At 39.1% G+C, this 20,891-nt stretch overlaps 1 protein-coding gene across 4 annotated transcripts in view; it reads right to left on the reverse strand.

The window, feature by feature from the left end:
* SPTLC3 (serine palmitoyltransferase long chain base subunit 3) overlaps positions 1-20,891 on the reverse strand; it is a 175,456-nt gene that overhangs the window by 73,804 nt on the left and 80,761 nt on the right. For all 4 annotated transcript variants that reach the window (XM_033185591.1, XM_033185590.1, XM_033185592.1 and 1 more), the window contains 2 exons: positions 5,940-6,064; positions 2,922-3,015 (listed from right to left, as the gene is read on the reverse strand). In XM_033185591.1, the coding sequence (XP_033041482.1) occupies positions 2,922-3,015; positions 5,940-6,064 (219 nt within the window). The remainder of the gene's footprint in view (positions 1-2,921; positions 3,016-5,939; positions 6,065-20,891) is intronic.

Below are 20,891 nucleotides of genomic sequence, written 5' to 3' on the forward strand. Positions count from 1 at the left end.
TGTGTCTGGTTTATTTCACTCAAACGAATTAAAATAATTTTTCTTGAGAGTCAGCCATGTTACGTGTAGCTGTAGCTTGTTGCTTTTTTTAAATTGTAGAGTAGTGTTCTATTGTATAAATAAGTAACAGTTTTTTTCTACTCTCCTGTTGGTAGACATTTGGATTGTTTCCAGATTTTGGCTGTTATGAATAAAGATGCTATGAACATTCTTGCACAAGCCTTTTAGTGGACACACACTTTCATTCCTTTTGGGTAAATATCTAGGTATGGAATTTCTGGGTCATATATAGGGGCATGTTTTGCTTTATAAAACTTTGCAAAATAACTTTCCAAAGAAGTTGTACCATTTTACACTCCATAGGCAATGGGTGAGTGTTCTAGTGGCTCCACATCCTTGCTAACATTTGGCATTGTCACCTTTTTAATTTTAGCTATTTTAGTGGGTGTGAGAAAGTGCTGTAGCCAAAGCCCATACTCTTAACCACTGCTTGATGTCATCATGGCCCATTTCACTTTATACAGTAACTTGCATACACATCTGCCTTTCCTACTAGATTCCAAGCCCTCGGGTAGCTAAGATATTCCTTACCATTTTTATAGTCCTTCTGAATCAGAAGCTCAATAAATGTTTAATAAATTTTGGCTTGGAACACATTCTCTGCCAACTTTCAATCAAGAGTGTAAAACAGTAGAGAGAGGAAGAGTGAGGATAATTAATATGACAGGTGTCTGGTGGTATATCCCAGGGCACACTGACAAGGTCTCAGGACACCTTAGATTAAAGGAGGTTCAAAACAATAAGATTCTAGGTCTTAATATCTCTCAGCATATATTATAATCATCTGGGGAACTCTGAAAAAAATGCAGATGTCTTGGCCTCAACCCAGTAGCGGTCATCTTGGAGGATTTCTACCCTAAAAGCCTTAAGCTGGAGACTAGGGAATGCTTGGTCAATGATTAATGAAGCTTACGTTTAGTCTCCCAGTTGGTCATTTATATATGTATGTATGTTTACTTATCTGTCTATGCATATGACAGATATTTGGACTGAGTTGATCTGAGGTGGGCACAGTCATTGGTCTTTTATGGATGTTCCCTAGATGCCACTATTGTGCAGCTAGCGTTAAGAGCAGTGACACAGTAGAATGGAGTGAAGAAATAAGAGGTTTACATTGATGATGATCATGTTGATCTGTTCCAAAGAGATAATAACCCGACTATGTCTCTCTCTGGAAGTGAGATTATCACGTTTCACCACATACATAGATGGAACTACAGTTGAATGACTGCCTAGCTATCCCCTTTATCCTTTGCCAAGTAGACAGAGCCTTTGATCAGCAATCATCTGTCATGTTGAAGAATCAAAGCGCACAACACACTTGAGCTAATACCAAAGGCATTCCTTGTAGTCTCTTAATAAATGTACTTGGAGTCCTGAAAGATGTCTACTCCAAACATGAATTCCCAACACTGCCAAAATGATTTGAGTCTAGATGTGACAATCCATGATATTTCAGGCAGAGCTGAAAGAATTTAACTTGGCTTATCAAAGTCTAAAGCCAAAATGGAGTGTCCGATGTGAAATGGACAAACGAAGTCAACGTATTTTGAATGACATTAAGCTAGATGTTATAGCCACCCTATAAGTCTGAGCAGGCCACAGTTTGGCTCTTCTGGAAGGTCTGGTCCTGAACTTCACTCTAAGTGTTCATCTTCACATAGCTACTGAAAATGGCTCAGTAAGGCATAGCCAGACCTCACCCCACTCAGTGAGAGCCATAGATTTTTCATTTGAACAACTGTACGAGTTAGACAAGGGGGTTCACTAGAGAATACTCCCATGCATTTTGTTTCCTCCCCCATGGGACAATTGTTCTTTGGTTTAAGATTGCTGCAAGGTGGGCAGAACAGAATTGAAACAATTCTTCCTCAGTTCTCTGTCAACCTTCTTCTTGTCACTTCAAACTTTGTTACCTCCTTGGAGGATGGAGGGGAGAGCTAGGAAGGAGGAACAGGGAAAAATGGAGAAGGGAAGGCAGGAGAGAAAGGTGGTAAGGAAGAAAGAGAAAACAAATTTGTGTGTGTACACATGTGTGCATGTGTGTGCATGCATGCACACACGCACAGACAGAAGGGAATTTTCCAACGACAATAACAAATTAGAATCAAAACCCTCCAACTAGGAGGATCCTTACCTATCACAGAGTTTGACACCTCATTTTACAGATGAGGAAACTGAATGCAAGAAAGATGAAAGGATTTATACAAAGTGACACAGTAAGTCAGGAGCAGAGCTGGACGAGAGAACTCAGGTGTCCACCACCATCCACCTCCTTCAAAGTGTTCCCTGATAATTTCCATGCTGCCTCATCAAATCTCTAAAAGAAATAGCCTTCTGCCTGCTCCTCACCACCCAACCGCACAAACCAGAGCCTGAAAGGACATTTCAATGAAGTTGAATAGATGGTTTTGTTAGGTGGGGAGCTGAGCATCTGTGGGTGGGCAAAGTAAAAGGAGGCATTCTTCTAAGGAATAGGCTCATTTTTTAACTGACCATAACACAAAACTTAAGTCTCCAAACTTTCTCAAGACAGAGTTGTAGAAAGGGAAGAGTTATAACACTTCTGATAATTAAATGGCAGTCCTAAGAGATCAATCGTGGCTTTAGAGGCCACATTGCAAAACCACTAACAGTGACATTAATGTGTTTGGGTTACACTTAACAATCTGGATGTTTAATGCTCTTCAACCATTTGTTCCAGGTCACCAGAGGTTAACAAGCCAGTAGTGAATATAAACATAATTGTGTTTCACGAGGCTACGTTGTCAGCTTGAAAAACAGAACAAAGCCTCATCAATAATCTTTACTTTCTTCTAGGAGCAAGCCAGTACATGTTGAATAAATACATTGACACTCACTGTTGTGTTTGAAGATTCTTATGGTTGCACCTGAGAGTCGGGCCCCAAGCACAAGCGATGTGTGGTTTAACTCATCACTTAAAATGAGGCATCCCTGTGCAGAAAGCAAGCACACAAAACACAAGTCAATAAATAAAACCAAGGAAAAACAACTTGTGGGGACAGGAAGACACTCTAAAACCTGCAACACCAATTTCTAAAACTCACTTTAATTTTAAAAGGCCAAGAATTTAACCTGGTGTCTATATGGATAATATCATGTATAGCAGTCGGCTGATGGAGATGGGAGTTGTTTTAAGATATTACATGTTCATGGCAACATTTACATATAGTTTGCAGTCGAGAAGTTCATCCAAGATCTTTGTTAAGCACCAGGGAGAGCCTAAAGTGTTGATCTCCGACAGGAAGATTGGTAGATTTTTGGGTGGGTTGTGAACTTGTAGGGGCACTTCCATGAGGGATTATTTGGAACAGTTTTAGTTATTCTTACTGAAAGGCAGGGGACTTTTGTGCAGGACAATTTAAGCTCTTACTTCTGCTTCTCGTTTTCCACTGTATTAACATCCCATGTAGGCAAAAACATCACTGTTTTACAGTCACAAACTTTGAATATGGAAAAGTATAGAGGGCAATTCAGTCTGTGGTATGTGGATTAAGTCAGTCTAACTTACTGCCTGCAAATTACTCTTTGTAAAATTATTTTTCTTTTTAAGTTAAACATTTCTAAATTGTAAAACTGCTTAAGCATACCAAAAATGCAGGCAAATTATGGTGAACCTTTGTCTTTTGTGGCCTTCCAGAATCTTTGAATTTTCCCTTATATTTCTATAGTTTCACACATAGCATGTTTTGAGTTTTTCTGAGGCAAAAGCCACAAAAATTCCCATATATTTGTACTCTAGATATATGCATTTTTGTAATTTTTCTGGTGGAACATTTAGGAGTTATGTGTAAGCCTCCTACTTCGCCTTTCCTGAGAACAGGACATTCTCCTCCAAAAATCACAATTCAATGATCACATTCAAGAAGTTCAATGGGCTGGGCGCGGTGGCTCAAGCCTGTAATCCCAGCACTTTGGGAGGCCAAGATGGGCGGATCACGAGGTCAGGAGATCGAGACCATCCTGGCTAACATGGTGAAACCCCGTTTCTACTAAAAAATACAAAAAACTAGCCGGGCGAGGTGGCGGGCGCCTGTAGTCCCAGCTACTCGGGAGGCTGAGGCAGGAGAATGGCGTAAACCCGGGAGGCGGAGCTTGCAGTGAGCTGAGATCCGGCCACTGCACTCCAGCTCCAGCGACACAGAGCAAGACTCTGTCAAAAAAAAAAAAAAAAAAAAAAAGAAGTTCAATGCTTTTACAACACTATCATTTGATAGTTCAAATTTAAATTTCCCCAATTTTTCTAATGATGTCTTAAAGCTTTTAATAGACATCATCATTCCTTTGATGTTGTTCATTGCAAAATCCGGTCTAAGACCATACTTTGCATGTAGTTGCGATGAGACACATTTTCAAAGGCATAAATTTGATTAATGTACTTGCTTACTTGCAATGAACCAGCCAACTTCCCATTTTTTTTTTTTTATTATACTTTAAGTTCTAGGGTACATGTGCATAACGTTTATATCATGTATAACTCCCCAATGCAATCCCTCCCTCCTCCCCCCTCCCCCTGATAGGCCTCAGTGTGTGATGTTCCCCTTCCCGAGTCCGAGTGATCTCATTGTTCAGTTCCCACCTATGAGTGAGAACATGCGGTGTTTGGTTTTCTCTTCTTGTGATAGTTTGCTAAGAATGATGGTTTCCAGCTGCATCCATGTCCCTACAAAGGACGCAAACTCATCCTTTTTTATGGCTGCATAGTATTCCATGGTGTATATGTGCCACATTTTCTTAATCCAACTTCCCATTTTTGTTTCTGAGGAACAATTTCAAACGCCGGCATGATTGTCACTATATGGCTCATTGCCATTTGGCACCTGCTTTCATCTCTGATCTTTTCTTTGACTACCATTCTATATTCTAGTTCCTCCAAACCTATGTATTTTACACATGCTGTTCCCTCTTCATGTCCTAAATACAACTTATTTATCTGTTAAAATTCTGTTCTCCTCTCACCATTTTTGCACAGACATTGCAGACTTTCTCAGGAAGGGTTTTGGGCAGCTCTTTGTCCTTCCTCAAATATGGGCATGCCTTTTCTCTGGTATTTGTCCTACTTTGTTCAGTATATTGTTTCCCCCGTTAGACTCTAAAGTACATAATTTAAAAGACATAGGTCTTGTTCATCTTTGTATGTCTTGTATCTTCCCTCATATGAGGACATAGTAGATTCTCAAGAATTGGTTTATTGAATGAAAAAATAAATGAGTAACATAGGAAAAATATTTTGTCCAAGTAAATGCTTAATAAATATTAGCTATGAGAAGTTGCCAATGGGAACTCAGGAGCCCAAAATTATGATTGCTTTGTTAAACTGTCTTTGAAGATGAATTCTTACCAATGTCTAGGGTTGCAGTTATATAATCAGCAATATCATGATAAGATTTGCTGGACTAAGCTGGCATACTTATTCAAAAATACCGATTTCCAATTAGTTTCTCCTAAGAAAAGAACCTTCTCACACATGCTTCTTTTTTTTTTTTTTTTTTGAGATGGAGACTCGCTCCATCATCAGGCTGGAATGCAGTGGCCTGATCTCGGCTCATTGCAACCTCTACTTCCTGGGTTCAAGCAATTCTCCTGCCTCAGCCTCCTGAGTAGCTGGGACTATAGGTGCGTGCCACCACTCCCAGCTAATTTTTGTATTTTTAGTAGAGACAGGGTTTCACCATGTTGGCTAGGATGGTCTCGATCTCTTGACCTTGTGATTTACCCACCTCGGCCTCCCAAAGTGCTGGAATTACAGGCGTGAGCCACCGTGCCCATCTCAGCCATACTTCTAACAAGGACCTGCTCAGATTTACAATTCTTAGGAGTAATACAGTAGAAGACAATTATGTTAACAAACTTCTCACCTTTCCAACTAATGCCGGGATATTCATTGAGTTAGTTGCGAATCCCATCCCAAAGACCATAGCTGCTTCCACATTCAGGAACTTAGCCACAAGGTCCTCCAGCTCCTTGTGCTTATCCAAGGTGCCTGCACATAAAATTACATGAGGAGTGAGCCTTCTCTTTTCAACAAGGCCAAGATTGAAAACTCAAATTCCAGTACATACACATCACCAAAAGACCTATACAAGAGTGCTTGTAGCAGGAAGATTTGCCATTGCCCAAATCTAGAAATAGCCCAAATATTCAACTATTGTAGAATGGAAAAATACAATGTGGGGTATTTGTCTAGTGGAATTCAATACAGCAATGAGAAAGAACGAACTGCTGCTCCACACAACATTGTGGATAAATCTCACAAATCTGTTGTTGAGTGAAAGAAGTCAGACATCTAAAAAGGTGCAGGCTGTATGATTTCGTTTACATAAAGTTTGCAAACAGGCAAAACAAATCTACAGTGTTAGAAGTCAGGATAGTAGTTATTTTTGTTAGGAGCATGAAGACGGTTTTTAGATTCTCTGAATGTTCTGTTTCTGCATTTGTTACGTAGGTATGTTTGCTTTGTGAAGATCCATTGAGCTGTGTACTTATGACTGGTGCACTTTTCACCGTGCCATAAGTGAAATAAAATTTACAAAAAAACACCCACAATTCTCTCTTTTTACTCTACATCTCACAAGTAATTAATTAAATTATAACCCCATCAGAGTTTCCCCACACCTAAATGCAAAACAGATTCAATGACTTCCATAGATACCAATAATTTATTGAACCTTATAATTTATTGAACCTTTGGAATGTACTAGATACTGTGTTAAGCCCACTATTTAGGTTCTCTCATTTAATCTTAGAAGCCAATAATGCAGGTATTTTTACTTCATAGATAAGAAAACTGAGAGTTAAGAGGTTACCAACAAAAAGCAACAGAGATAATCTAGTTTAACTCCAAAGTTTAGTTTTTACCTCTTTACAATCGCTTATATGTTTGCCCTTTGATCCCTCCTTAAACATAATCCCCTCATGCTTTGCTACAGCAAATGTTGATGCTCGCTCCTCATATTTTCTGTTTGCTATCACTTGAACTCCTAGGTCTGCACAGTCCAATATGGTAGCCATCAGCTATATGTGGTTAGTGCAATTGAGAAACTGAATTTCAAATTTTATTTAATTTTAAGTAACATAACTGTAAAGCTAAAGCATAGTAAAGTGCATTTCACCAACTGCAAATTTATTTTTTGATAGCATTACATTTCATATTAATTATTGGAAATTTAATGTCTTTATTAAGATGTGCTGTAAGTGTAAAATATGTGTCATTTTCTGAAGCCGTAGTACGATGACAAAAAGAATGTAAAATAGTACTTTTTTTTTTTGAGATAGAGTCTTGTTCTGTAGCCCAGGCTGGAGTGCAGTGGTGTGATCTTGACTCACTGCAGCCTCAACCTCCCGGGTTCAATCAATTCTCCTGCCTCAGCCTCCCGAGTAGCTGGGACTACAGGTGCATGCCCCCATGCCCGGCTGATTTTTTGTATTTTAGTAGAGATGGGGTTTCACCGTGTTGCCCAGGCTGGTCTCGAACTCCTGAGCTCAGGCAATCCACCCACCTTGGCCTCCCAAAGTGCTGGGATTACAGGTGTGAGCCACTGCACCCAGCCCGATATTTTTTATAGTGATTACACATTTAAATGGCAGTAGTCTGCATATACTGTGTTAAAGAAAATGTATAATTAAATTGATTTTACCTGTTTTTTTCCTTATTAATTATGGCCATTAGAAAATTTAGTATTACACATGCGTCTTGCCTCCTGTTTTTATTGAGCAATGCTTTCTAAATGATATAACTGACAGAACGGAAAAATGTACAAGTGGAGAGATGCTGTAATTTACATACATAGAACATAGGAGCTGTTGCTCAGATTTAAGTTACAGGAGTATTGTTAGCATGTTTAGGGCCGCTATAAACATACTTCCTTTTGCCCAAGGATCAACATAGTTTGATATACAGAGTATGATATAAGAATGTATTTAAATTGGTAAATTAATTTTCTTATCGTGCTAAAATAGTAACAAGGTACTGAATGGTCAGTTCTAAGATTTCTATTGCATTTCATGTTGAAGAGGACACTTCTTGATCTTTGCCGGTCATGAGAGGTCACACTGAGGGGCCTTGCTTTTCAAACTAGAATTTATTTATCCCCAAAGTTATTAGAAGACATAGTAAAACAAGCATTCTAGGCCAGGTGCGGTGGCCCACGCTTGTAATCCCAGCATTTTGGGAGGCCGAGGCAGGTGGATTACCTAAGGTCAGGAGTTCAAGACCAACCTGGCAAACATGGTGAAACCCCATTTCTATTAAAAATACAACAACAACAAAAAAATTAGCCTGGCATGGTAGCGCATGCTTGTAATCCCAGCTACTCAGGAGGCTGAGGCAGGAGAATCTCTTGAACCCAGGAGGCGGAGGTTGCAGTGAGCTGAGATTGCGCCACTACACTCCACCCTGGGTGACAGAGTGAGACGCTGTCTCAAAACAAAAACAAAAACAAAAAACAAAAAACAAACAACAACAACAAAAACAAGAGTTCTTTTTTTTTTTGATTATACTTTAAGTTCTAGGGTACATGTGCACAACGTGCAGGTTTGTTACATATGTATACATGTGCCATGTTGGTGTGCTGCACTCATCAACTCGTCATTTACATCAGTTATAACTCCCAATGCCATCCCTCCCCCCTCCCCCCTCCCCATAATAGGCCCTGGTGTGTGATGTTCCCCTTCCCGTGTCCAAGTGATCTCATTGTTCAATTCCCACCTATGAGTGAGAACACGTGGTGTTTGGTTTTCTGTTCTTGCGATAGTTTGCTGAGAATGATGGTTTCCAGCTGCATCCATGTCCCTACAAAGGACACAAACTCATTCCTTTTTATGGCTGCATAGTATTCCATGGTGTATATGTGCCACATTTTCTTAATCCAGTCTGTCACTGATGGACATTTGGGTTGATTCCAAGTCTTTGCTATTGTGAATAGTGCTGCAATAAACATACATGTGCATGTGTCTTTATAGTAGCATGATTTATAATCCTTTGGGTATATACCCAGTAATGGGATGGCTGGGTCATATGGTATTTCTAGTTTTAGATCCTCGAGGAATCACCACACTGTCTTCCACAATGGTTGAACTAGTTTACAATCCCACCAACAGTGGAAAAGTGTTCCTATTTCTCCACATCCTCTCCAGCACCTGTTGTTTCCTGACTTTGGAATGATTGCTATTCTAACTGGTGTGAGGTGGTATCTCATTGTGGTTTTGATTTGCATTTCTCTGATGGCCAGTGATGACGAGCATTTTTTCGTGTGTCTGTTGGCTGTATGACTGTCTTCTTTTGAGAAATGTCTGTTCATATCCTTTGCCCACGTTTTGATGGGGTTGTTTGTTTTTTTATTCTTGTAAATTTGTGTGAGTTCTTTGTAGGTTCTGGATATTAGCCCTTTGTCAGATGAGTAGATTGCAAAAATTTTCTCCCATTCTGTAGGTTGCCTGTTGACTCGGATGGTAGTTTCTTTTGCTGTGCAGAAGCTCTTTAGTTTAATTAGATCCCATTTGTCAATTTTGGCTTTTGTTGCCATTGCTTTTGGTGTTTTAGACATGAAGTCCTTGCCCATGCCTATGTCCTGAATGATATTCCCTAGGTTTTTTTTTTTTTTTTTTTTGAGGCGGAGTCTCGCTCTGTCGCCGGGACTGGAGTGCAGTGGCCGGATCTCAGCTCACTGCAAGCTCCGCCTCCCGGGTTTACGCCATTCTCCTGCCTCAGCCTCCCGAGTAGCTGGGACTACAGGCGCCCACCACCTCGCCCAGCTAGTTTTTGTATTTTTAGTAGAGACGGGGTTTCACCGTGTTAGCCAGGATGGTCTCGATCTCCTGACCTCGTGATCCACCCGTCTCGGCCTCCCAAAGTGCTGGGATTACAGGCTTGAGCCACCGCGCCCGGCCTCCCTAGGTTTTCTGCTAGGTTTTTTATGGTATTAGGTCTAACATTTAAGTCTCTAATCCATCTTGAATTAATTTTTGTATAAGGAGTAAGGAAAGGATCTAGTTTCAGCTTTCTACTTATGGCTAGCCAATTTTCCCAGCACCATTTATTAAATAGGGAATCCTTCCCCCATTTCTTGAAAAACAAGTGTTCTAATAGTCAGTCTGACTCAAGATTTGGTGCAATGTTTAAAGTTTACATTGTAATTTCAAAATTTGTATCATCAAAGATATATTATGGAACAGAAAGAGAAACTGGTATTTAGTAATAAAACATGGGCATATCATTTGCCAGATTTGCATTTACCTAAAAGAGGCTTCTTCCCAATGGGAATGGTTCCAAGAATAGATAGTGAAAAGGTCAACAGCCTGTGTATGAGGAGACTAGGTTCTGGCTTTAGCTCTTCCATTACCAGCTGTGTGGCCTCTGGCTACCTTTCCTGGAAGTTTGCAGAAGGATTCAGATAAATGCCATTTTAGGCTTTCCCAATGTTGCACGTGCTATTTCCTCCACATAAAATCATCTTTTTGCCCTTCGTCTTTTCTCTGAAGCCTTTCTCAGCTTCCCCAGGGAAAACTGGTCATTCTTCTCTTCTGAGATTGAATAACATTTATTATATGATGATTGCAGCACTTATTAAATTGAACTGAGAATGTTCCCAGGGCAATCTTCTCTAGTACAGAAAGAGTCCTTGGGGTGCAGATACTGTGTGTGAGACCCCATGACTTCCATAGATGCTGACAATACTATCATAGATGGCCATAGTATCAGACATTCTATGATGGTGTCATAGATGTTTGTCTTAGCAACCACAGTGTCTAGCACAGTGCTGACACATAGTAGGTACTTGTAGACTTATATGGGGTCTTTTGATGAATAATGAAGACAGGGCTGAACTTAGAGTAGGAGATGGCACAGGGAAGAAGATCAAAAGGCCATGCAATGCCAAGGCAATAAGGTGACTAGACAGTGAATACCAGCCTGAAGACATTCATTCCTAGAGAAGTCTTCTAGTAAAGACACAAGGTGCCCAAACTTTGCCAACTTGATATATTTCCCCTTTCCTGCCCAGAGGGTCAGGTGACAACTGGTCCAGTCACCCAGAAGTGCATGAGTAGAAGTTCATGATGCATCTCCATTTGTCTTTCTCCACCCTTAATCCTTCCAAAACCTGCTATCTCAGGAGCTTAATCTACAACAGTTGCATCACTAAAAGTTGTTAGGTTAATGTGGGATGTGTTGTCACGCAAACAGCCAGTCAACTCATGAGAAGTGGGTGTGTCTAAGACCATTCTGAGAAATTGCTCACTACAAGATCCTTTTCATTAGACCTGGCTTAAAGACAGGGAGGAGGCTAGGCACAGTAGTTCATGCCTATAATCCCAGCTCTTTGGGAGGCTGAGGCAGGAGGATTACTTGAAGTCAGGAGTCTGAGACCAGCCTGGCCAATACGGTGAGAACCCCATCTCTAAAAAATAAATAAAAAGCAAAGTAGCTGGGCGTGGTGGTATGCACCACCCCAGCTATTTGGGAGGCTGAGGTGAGAGGATTGAGCTTAGGAGGCTGAGGCTGAAGTGAGCTATGATCACACCACTGCACACCAGCCTGTGTGACAAAGCAAGATCTCATTTAAAAAAAAAAAAAAAAAAAAAGAAAGAAAGAAAAAACAGGAAAAAGAAAACAAGGGAAGAGAGAGGAAAAAGGAAGTGCCAGTGTCCATCTGAGGTCTGAGGTCCCCAGACACAGTCCTTTTTCAGGATTTCCACTGGGCACGTGGTTAGCAAAGTGATTTTTAGCTGTTAGATGCAAGACCAATTTCTATGACCAGATGTCTCACAGCCGAGTTACAAGTTAAGAGAGGTTTTGCATCTAGGGGCTTACCTTCATTTATATAGAAAACAATAATCCCTAAACTCCATTACCATGGAGTTTCTCTGTTTAGTGTTCATAGCTCAGAATTTATTAATGAACTTGAAAGATTCCCAGGATGGCTGAGGATCTTTCACCACTCCTACTTCAGGAAGCCATGCCTTTGAAAATCAGATTGGACTGGTCTGGCGTGAGGTGGGTTTTTAAAGGAATAATGAAAAATCTTCCTTTTAATCCAGGGCTGGTTTACTCTTCCTGCTCTTCATATTCAAAAAATAAAAATGTAGGAAGAGCTTGGGGAAATAAAGTAGTCACTAGAAGCTTTGCTTTCTACAAACATTCATTCAGGCTATACCCTGATTGAGTAAAGGTGTCAACTTGCAGTTGGTGGTCCAAGTAATTAGGTAAATTCTGGAAATCAAGTACAACATTTTGTCTTTGGTATACAAATATTGGCATTTTTTAACTCCTAAGAAAGCATAGTTACAATGCTAGCTGAAGGTATAAATAAACCCACAAAAGCTTTTTTTTCTGTTTCTCTGTGACATTTTAGTCTCTGAAAGTCAATAACAGCCATAAATTGACTATTGACAATGGATCTCCAAATTGCTGTGTTATGCATATAATGAATCTTATTTTTGTCCTGGTGGTTCATTTATCCAGTGTTATACTCAAAATTTGCCTTATAAATAAAATAAGAAACACAAACTGGAAGTATCCTCTTGTCAGCTCTCTAAGTAGTATTTTCATGTACCAAGTGCCACATTTGCTGCCATCAGTCAAATAAAAAATTAGATTCAAGATACAGTACCAATATTCTATCTATGGACTATATGCATGTCTACTGAATTTTTGTTGATACTGACTGGCTCGTACTCTTTAGGCAGATATTACTGGCCTACATATTGACATTGGTTAATAGCAAAGAGTGTGGGTGTTATTAACAAGCCTGTTTCACAACTACCAATTCTTCTTTTGTAGCCCACATGAAGACTATTTTCCAAATTGTGACTGTAGCCACTTTTGGTCCAGAATGTCCTGTTCATAAACTGTTCCTTAGACCTGGTCTAAGAGCAGGCTGTTTGTTATGGGGACCTGCCAGCTGTCCCATCTTGCCATTCACACTGTGGGTCAGAGCTATGAGTTCACATCTGTGGCACTTTGCTTGAACTGGTAATTCTTGCGTTAAAGCCAGCATTCACATTTTGCTTAAAGAATTCCACCTTGGAGTTCATCCTTCGGAAGCATTTGGGGTACTCTGCTGCCCTCTTTGATCCACCTCCGTCCAGTCTAATGGAGGTTATGGAACAATATTGCTTCTCGAGTGACTTTGTTTTTCTGGCCATTACGAGATAGTCTGGAAGAAGCCAGATGTAGTATCTGAAATGGGTCTAGGTCATACAGTTACACTGAGCATAGGCCACTGCTGCTGGGCTAAGAGACCCTCCATCATGGTGAAGTCTGGAAAAATGGCGGAAATAACTTTCAACTGCCCACTTACTCAGGCCTTCATTTTAAACAAACCACAAATCAACCTGCCTTTTGGCAGGTTGAAGCATTAGCAAATATTAGATCAGATGTAAATAAAAACCTTAAGTGGGGCACAGGTATATAATTATGGTGGTCCTTCAGATAAAATAATTCTGATGAGAGAAGATTTTCTAAGTAGACAGAATAATAACGTCTCTCTCATCCCCTGGTCTCCATTATCTTTTTAAAAAAATTTTATTGACTTTTATAAATAATGTGTAATGAGTGTTCACCAATGTATGATGATTGCTTAATTTAATCCTCATACTCTATATCCTCTCTAATCCTCACACCTACACATATTCTATAAAGTAAGCAACTGTATCCTTATTTTACAGTGAGGAAACAGGTACCAACGTGATGCTACTTAAAGGAGACAGAACTGATAAATGCAGACCATCTACTTCACAATGTGCCAAGCTAATATACTGAAATGTTTTAAGCCTTATCTCAATTGTCATCCACTTTTTTGAGGTGGGTACTATTATTATCTTCATTTTATAGATGAGGAAAAAAAAAAACCCTGAGAATTTAGTTTACCCTCAAGACCCCTTGGAGGTTCCAAGGTCACACAGTTAGTAAGTTTAGAGCCAAGATTGAAATTAGCATGTCTGACTCCAGAGATGAAACGCTTCATCACAATTCCATGGCTTTTTCCAAAGCAGGAAATTTTGGCAGCTGCTAGCCCAAGGGGTGCTAAGCACCTGTATGTTCTTAAATATATAAAGATTTGTTGTTATAAACATCATAGACAATTTATTGAAATATTAATGTATGCATGTTCTCCTTAAAAAGTTTTTATTCCCCCCCTCCCATGTTTCATAAGTAACCAGGTTGAGTTTAGTTTTTGCTTGTAAAGAGGTTCATGATACAGGGTCTAAAGCAGGAATTATTTCCTTCCAGTCTTTATAAAAGCTTACACAAATTGAAAGGATTCCATTAGGAGTACTCAAAGGAGAGGAATCAAGGTATGTGAAGCAGAGAGGGTAAAGAGGATTGATCAAGACTGGAGTCAACAGATCCATTCATATCTCTTGATGGTAGCTGCCTGGGGACAGTTGCAAGTTGCATGAACATGGCTTGGATGCTAGATACTGGAGTCTCTATCCTCACCATAGACTCCTCAGCCTCCAGCATCGGACAGAGACACTAGGTTTCTGGACCACAGGGCTTGTATTTAGTTAAACAGTGGGTCAACAGTGTTGACCAGTGTGGTTGTGGGACCAAGGACCAGGAGAAAGCCCCGATGTTGGGAGCTGTATAATAATCTAAAAGCTTTGCTTCATCTTGAAAAATGGGAGCCCCAGTATGGACTAAAAGTAGAAATCCAGATTGGGAATTGGGGCCAATATTAACTTGGTAATAAAAATAGGAACTGGAGTAATTCTTGCACTCTTGAGTTTGTGATACACATGGCCTTTCCATTCATTAACTATGTTACCTTGGGAAAGTTATTGAGACTTTCAGGACTTTGGTATGCACTTTCACAAAAGTAAGTTAGACTAAACTCTAGGGACCTTGCTGAACCTCAGTTCTGTGATTTCATTACTCCCTCTGTATTTTACTTTGACTAAATAGCAGAGAATTAAGTCTGGAAGTAGTATATGATAAGATGAGAGGCTCTATATTGTGCCTTTGATGAAGATTAATACATAGGCCCCTATGTGGTCTTTTCGTTCTAGCTCTTCATTGGAAGAGTTTATTCTACTCCTTCTGGGCTCACTAACATAAACTCAAATTATACAGGGGCTCCAGGCTGGTGAATAGTTCAGAGGAATATACACATCTTTACCCTGAAGGATGGTAATAGAAACATAAAATAGGTAGATCAAAAATAGGGAAAGTCTGGATGAACTCCTAGACCCTGCAACTTAAGTATTTTAAACTCTGGGCTACTTAACACTAGGTGGAAAGTCAGGTCACATATTTAGGTTATGTCCTGTCTATGAGAAGAAACGCAGGTGTCAAGATGATCAGAAATGACTTCCATTGCACTACCAGATCTAACTCTTTTGCATTATCAGGAAGAGTACAGAATAAATGGATTGGTATTACATTTCTGTAACATGGTTCTTCTGCCACCCTCAATGCTCCTCTTCCCAAAGATAATTGCCTGGATATGAGAAATTAGGACAGACATTGATGATGTCCTTCATCTTCTTCAAGTTGATATCAGTGGCCTTAAAAGATATACACAGGTGCTGATGTCAATGAAGTTTGTATTCTTTTATTTCTTTTTCTTTTTGAGACTGAGTTTTGCTATCGTTGCCCAGGCTGGAGTGCAATGGTGCGATCTTGGCTCACTGCAACCTCTGTCTCCCAGGTTCAAGTGATTCTACTGCCTCGGCCTCCCTAGTAGCTGGGATTACAGGCATGTGCCACCATGCCAGGCTAATTTTGTATTTTTAGTAGAGATGGGGGTTTCTCCATGTTGGTCAGGCTGGTCTCGAACTCCTGACCTCAGGTGATCCGCCCCCCCTTGGCCTCCCAAATTGCTGGGATTACAGGCGTGAACCACCGTGCCCAGCAGTATTCTTAATATATTTGGCTACGATGAGAGTTTTTTAGTCTAAAGGAAGGATCTTGGTATTCGGCTGATGTGAACTGAGATTTGGAAATGTGGCTCACTGCTATTAAATCTAGAGGATTTATTCTCTCCAAATCATTGTGATGTCAAGTACTTGTCTAGATCAGCAAACTTTTGGTAGAGATCTAGAGAATAAATGGTTTGGGCTTTGCAGGCCATATGGTTGTTGTTGTAACTATTCAACTCTGCTGTTGTAAAGTGAAAACAGTCATAGACAATACACAAAATAATGGGTATGGCTGTGATCCAACAAAGCTTTACGGACACTGAAATTTGAACTTCATATAATATTCATGTGTCACAAAGTCTTACTCTTATTTTTATTATTCCAATTATTTAAAACTGTACAAAAACAGGGGGCAGCTGGATTGGTTTAGTGACCTCTGATCTTGATGGTTTCTGGTTTTTGCTATGAGCAGCATGGAGCAGCACAAATGGCTCTCCAGTGGGACTCAAGAGAACTGATGTCTAGTCTTCTCAACCTATAGACTGTGGAAACATTGATTGGCAAGTCATTAAAAATCTCTGGGGTTTTATGTGTCTCATCTTATGGTATTTATGTGGGAAGACGGAAGGTGGCAGATCTACAAATTCTGAAATTCTGTGAATTTCAACATTGTTTGATCATCCCAGATATCACCTTGCTGGCAAGTATTATACTTATGTAAAATTACTGTCGTATCTCGTTGAATTGTGCTTGGCTTTGTTGAACCTATAGAACTAAATTCTACGTTTGCAGAAATATGCCTGCTAGTTGAAATTGAGCTGTGCTGTAATTTCTATCACGGTCAGGAGAAGGGCAATTACATTGTCAGAACTCTACTAGATCTCAGGAAATTGCCAAAAGGCTTTCAGAAACCAAGGTACGCTTCCATTTTTCTCCGCCCAAACAATTCCTCTGAGAGTCCCATTCTCCCGAAACATACTCTTAAAAGAAAATTAACAGGCTTGAGAGAAATGCAATAAAATCTCATTAATCAGAATCTATAATAATTTGGTTTGAGAGGAATTGGCACTATTCATGAAGAAAGGTTTTGCTGTGTCCATTATCTAATTGGAGTGGGGATGTTTATTGCTAATTTAATCAAATCCACTGCTTGAAAATGTGTTTGTTACATTGATTTACATAAAAATAAGTTAAGTGAAATTTCTTTTTAAAAGAAAGTTAAGATCTCTAGTTGGTAGCAGTTTTTTAGCAACTGCTCATTCTTAAGGCAACTTAAAAGGCCAAAAGAATATATTTATTTAAAATATACTTTAGACATTTTGCATATTTGGACTGGTCCCTTCTTCAAAAGCTCAGGTTAACAAAACTACACTTCTTAGACCTAGCTACAAATCTTTGAGAAAGAAACACAGGAAGAGCCTTGATAATTTAAATTAAATGATAGCAGATAATTTGTTAGGAAGATAAATGGTTGGGAGGAGGGGTTTACAAATTCGTTAATGATTAAGAACAATATGCTGGACACCCTATAGTTCACAACCTATAGTTCAGCAATGTATAGTCAATTATTAACCAATGTTATTTCTGTATATCAGTGACAATTCCCATGAGTCAGCCCACTCCTTGTTCCTCTTTGCCTTTGAAAACCTTTTGGTGGCAAAGGTGGGAGGAAGCACTTCCCAAGGCAACTTGTAAGTGTGTCCTGGGAAGCTGTCCTCAACTTCAGGCCAAATGAACTCTCTAGATTAATTTCGCCTCAGTTTCTTTCTTTAGGTCGACAGGAGAAACTAGGATTTGAGTTCAAGCAACTTAATCCCAGAGCTTTTGTTCTTGACCATGGTGCTAAAGAACTTCATTATAATTTCAAATGACTAAATGATATTATGCTAAACAAATCCACCAAATGTATTTAATCAATTTCTGAATGTTAGGAACTACTTGTTTCCCTAACTTTATCATTATTAGTCTCACTGCAATGATTATTCTTGAACATACTTATTTAAATACTTTACTCAAGTTTAAATACTTATTCATGTTTTTAAAGACAAAATTTCTCAAAACAGAGTTACAAAGTTAAATGGCTGCTTTTGATACCTTTTCAAATTGCTCTCTAATTTACTTTATCAATGATATATGAGAGTGCTCTTTTCTTCACTCCTTTGAAACTACTGGGTATTATTATTTTTTAACTTTTATCAGTTAGGGAAAAAGGCTATCTCAATGTCTTAATCATTCTTTGATAATTAATAGTCATATATATAATACATATATGGCTAATGAGTCTATGGAAAATATTCTGCCCCATTAATAATCAAAGAATGATTAAGACATGAGGATACCATTATATATATGTAATGGTATCTTATATATATCCTAAATGCCTGTTTGTGTACAGGATCTACTTTTTAATGTTAAATTTTCATTGAACTATAATATACACACAGAAAAGGAAACAAATCACAAATATAGAGCTCTATAAATTTTCATAATGTGAACGCACACACATGTAACTACATCAGGATAAAGAAACAATTATGAATAGCCCTGGGAAGTCCTCCTGTGTCCCCTTCTGGTTCTCATCCACCTTCCTGTAAAGGTGAGTGCTATCCTATGCATTCCCAACAGAGGCAATGTTGCCCCAAAAGGGGCAAAAATTGGTTCTTGTGGGAGGGGTAATATCTTATTCTATGCAGATATACCTACCCACTATATAAACAGATATTCTATCTGTCTATCTATCTATCTATCTAGATATATATAGATATCGACATACATATGTATATAACCTGCTCATAGGTTTTATATATAAACATTTCATAGGGGTGATGTGATAATGACAAAAGGGTTGAGAAATGTCGCACTATCCTGGCTGTGCAGTTTTGCCTGTTTTTTTTTTTTTTTTTTTGGAGACAGAGTTTCACTCAGTTGTCAGGCTGGATGGAGGGCAATGGTGCGATCTTGGCTCACTGCAACCTCTGCCTCCTGGATTCAAGGAACCCAATTGTCCTGCCTCAGACTCCCAAGTAGCTGGGGCTACAGGTGCATGCCACCACATCCAGCTAATTTTTGTAATTTTAGTAGAGACGGGGTTTCACCATGTTGGCCAGGATGGTCTCCATCTCTTGACCTCATGATCCACCTGCCTCGGCCTCCCAAAGTGTCAGGATTACAGGAGTGAGCCACCGCACCCGGCCAAGTTTTGCCTGTTTTGAACTTTATCAAAAACTTATCCTACTTCTTAAATTGGGATATTCTTTTTTTTGTTGGTTTGTGAGAGTCTTTAAGTGTTAAGAATATTAACATGTTGTCATATATATTGGGAATAACTTTTTCCAATTGTGTTCTTTGGCTTTTATCTTTGTTAACCTTGTTTTCTATGTACAGAGGTTTAAATGTTTCATTTTGCTGAATCTTTTCCCTTCAGGTTTTTGTGAGTGTTTTCTCGGGTTCCCTGGGGTATTAGGACAAACTAAACTACTGTCAGAATCAGGCTTGAGAAGCCTGAAGGGCAAACAGCTGTGGCAGGTGGTTGGGTTAGGAGCAGGCTGCCTCACCTCCAACAGGGAAGAGTGCCTGCCCATTTTCCATGACCAGGGTGGCCCCTGTGGCACTGAGTCAGCTTGCAGGACCCCTCCCACCCAGAGGGCATTCTGCCAGGGTGAGGTGAAGTCACCTGGAAAAGATGACAGGCCAACACAGGTTGTAGAACTGAGCAGGGTTTAGTCATAAGTGACAAACTAGAAAAGCATTGCGCACATCAAGAAAACTATAGTCTGACATTCCTAACAGGGTCCTCCCTGGGAACACACAGAGTGCATTTCATATTTGAATTGTCTCAGTAGTTTTATTTTACTCATTTGATATTTTTCATCAATTCATTTATTCATTCACTCAATTATTTTGAAAGTGTTTTTGGTGGTGGTGGTGGTTTTTGTATTTTCCATGTCAATCTCAAATGTATTTGCAATTTATCTAGATGTAATTTACCTAGATGTAATGTGTGAGGTGGGAATATAACTTCTTCCCTTATATGACCAACCAGTTATAACACTAATCATGAAATCATTGATCCTTTTCTCACCTGATCTGAAATACTCTTCTTATCATATACAAATGAGAGTGCAATGTTGTATCCGTTTCTGGGCTTTTAGTTTCTACCCATCCACCTCTACCCTTCTTATTGAGCTTGTGTTCAATTTACATATTCGTTTGGGGAATAATTAATATAATCACAGTACTGAATTTTCCCCTTCAAGTATGTGGTATTTCTGTTTTTTTAAAATGCCTTCTATTAAGTCTTTTATAAAAGTTTTACAGTTTTCTTTCAATAGGTTCCAAACATTTTCAAAATAAGTGTATTCCCTAGGTGTTTGCTAATTTTGGTTGTATTTAGTAGTAATATTATTTCCCTAGTATATTTTCTTACTGTTTATAGTTGATTATTAACTTTACTGTATGAATTAAAAATTGTTCTTTGTTGAATCTTTTTATGTCTAATAAATTTTTGATTACTTAAATATGTAAAGTGGAGGAAAATGGACCAAAACTCTGTTTTGAGTGGAGTGGAGAGGCATAGTGAGGAATGGGCTCACTGTCCAACTTGGTCAATTCCCCCTCTCTCTGGTAGCCCCAAGAACAGCCCCTCCACAAGTCTCACTTGCCCTCCACAGGTCACAGTTTGAAACCCAGAAGGTGAACAATAAACTCATCTACAAATAATGGCTGTTTTACCTCTTCCTTTGTTATATATATACTTCTTATTCTGTCACACAATAGTCTTTAGATAAATATTCATTAACTTAAAGAATGAATAATGAATTAATTATATTGTTTAGTACTTCCAAAGATTATTAAAAATGATAGTAAAACAGGCATCTTCATCTTTTTCTTGACTTTAAAATAAATATTTCTGGTATTTAACCAAGAATCATAGTACGATCTCTTCAAGG

Source organism: Trachypithecus francoisi, unplaced genomic scaffold, assembly GCF_009764315.1.
Source record: "Trachypithecus francoisi isolate TF-2019V2 unplaced genomic scaffold, Tfra_2.0 Lachesis_group21, whole genome shotgun sequence".
In the NCBI taxonomy this organism is placed as follows: Eukaryota; Metazoa; Chordata; class Mammalia; order Primates; family Cercopithecidae; genus Trachypithecus; species Trachypithecus francoisi.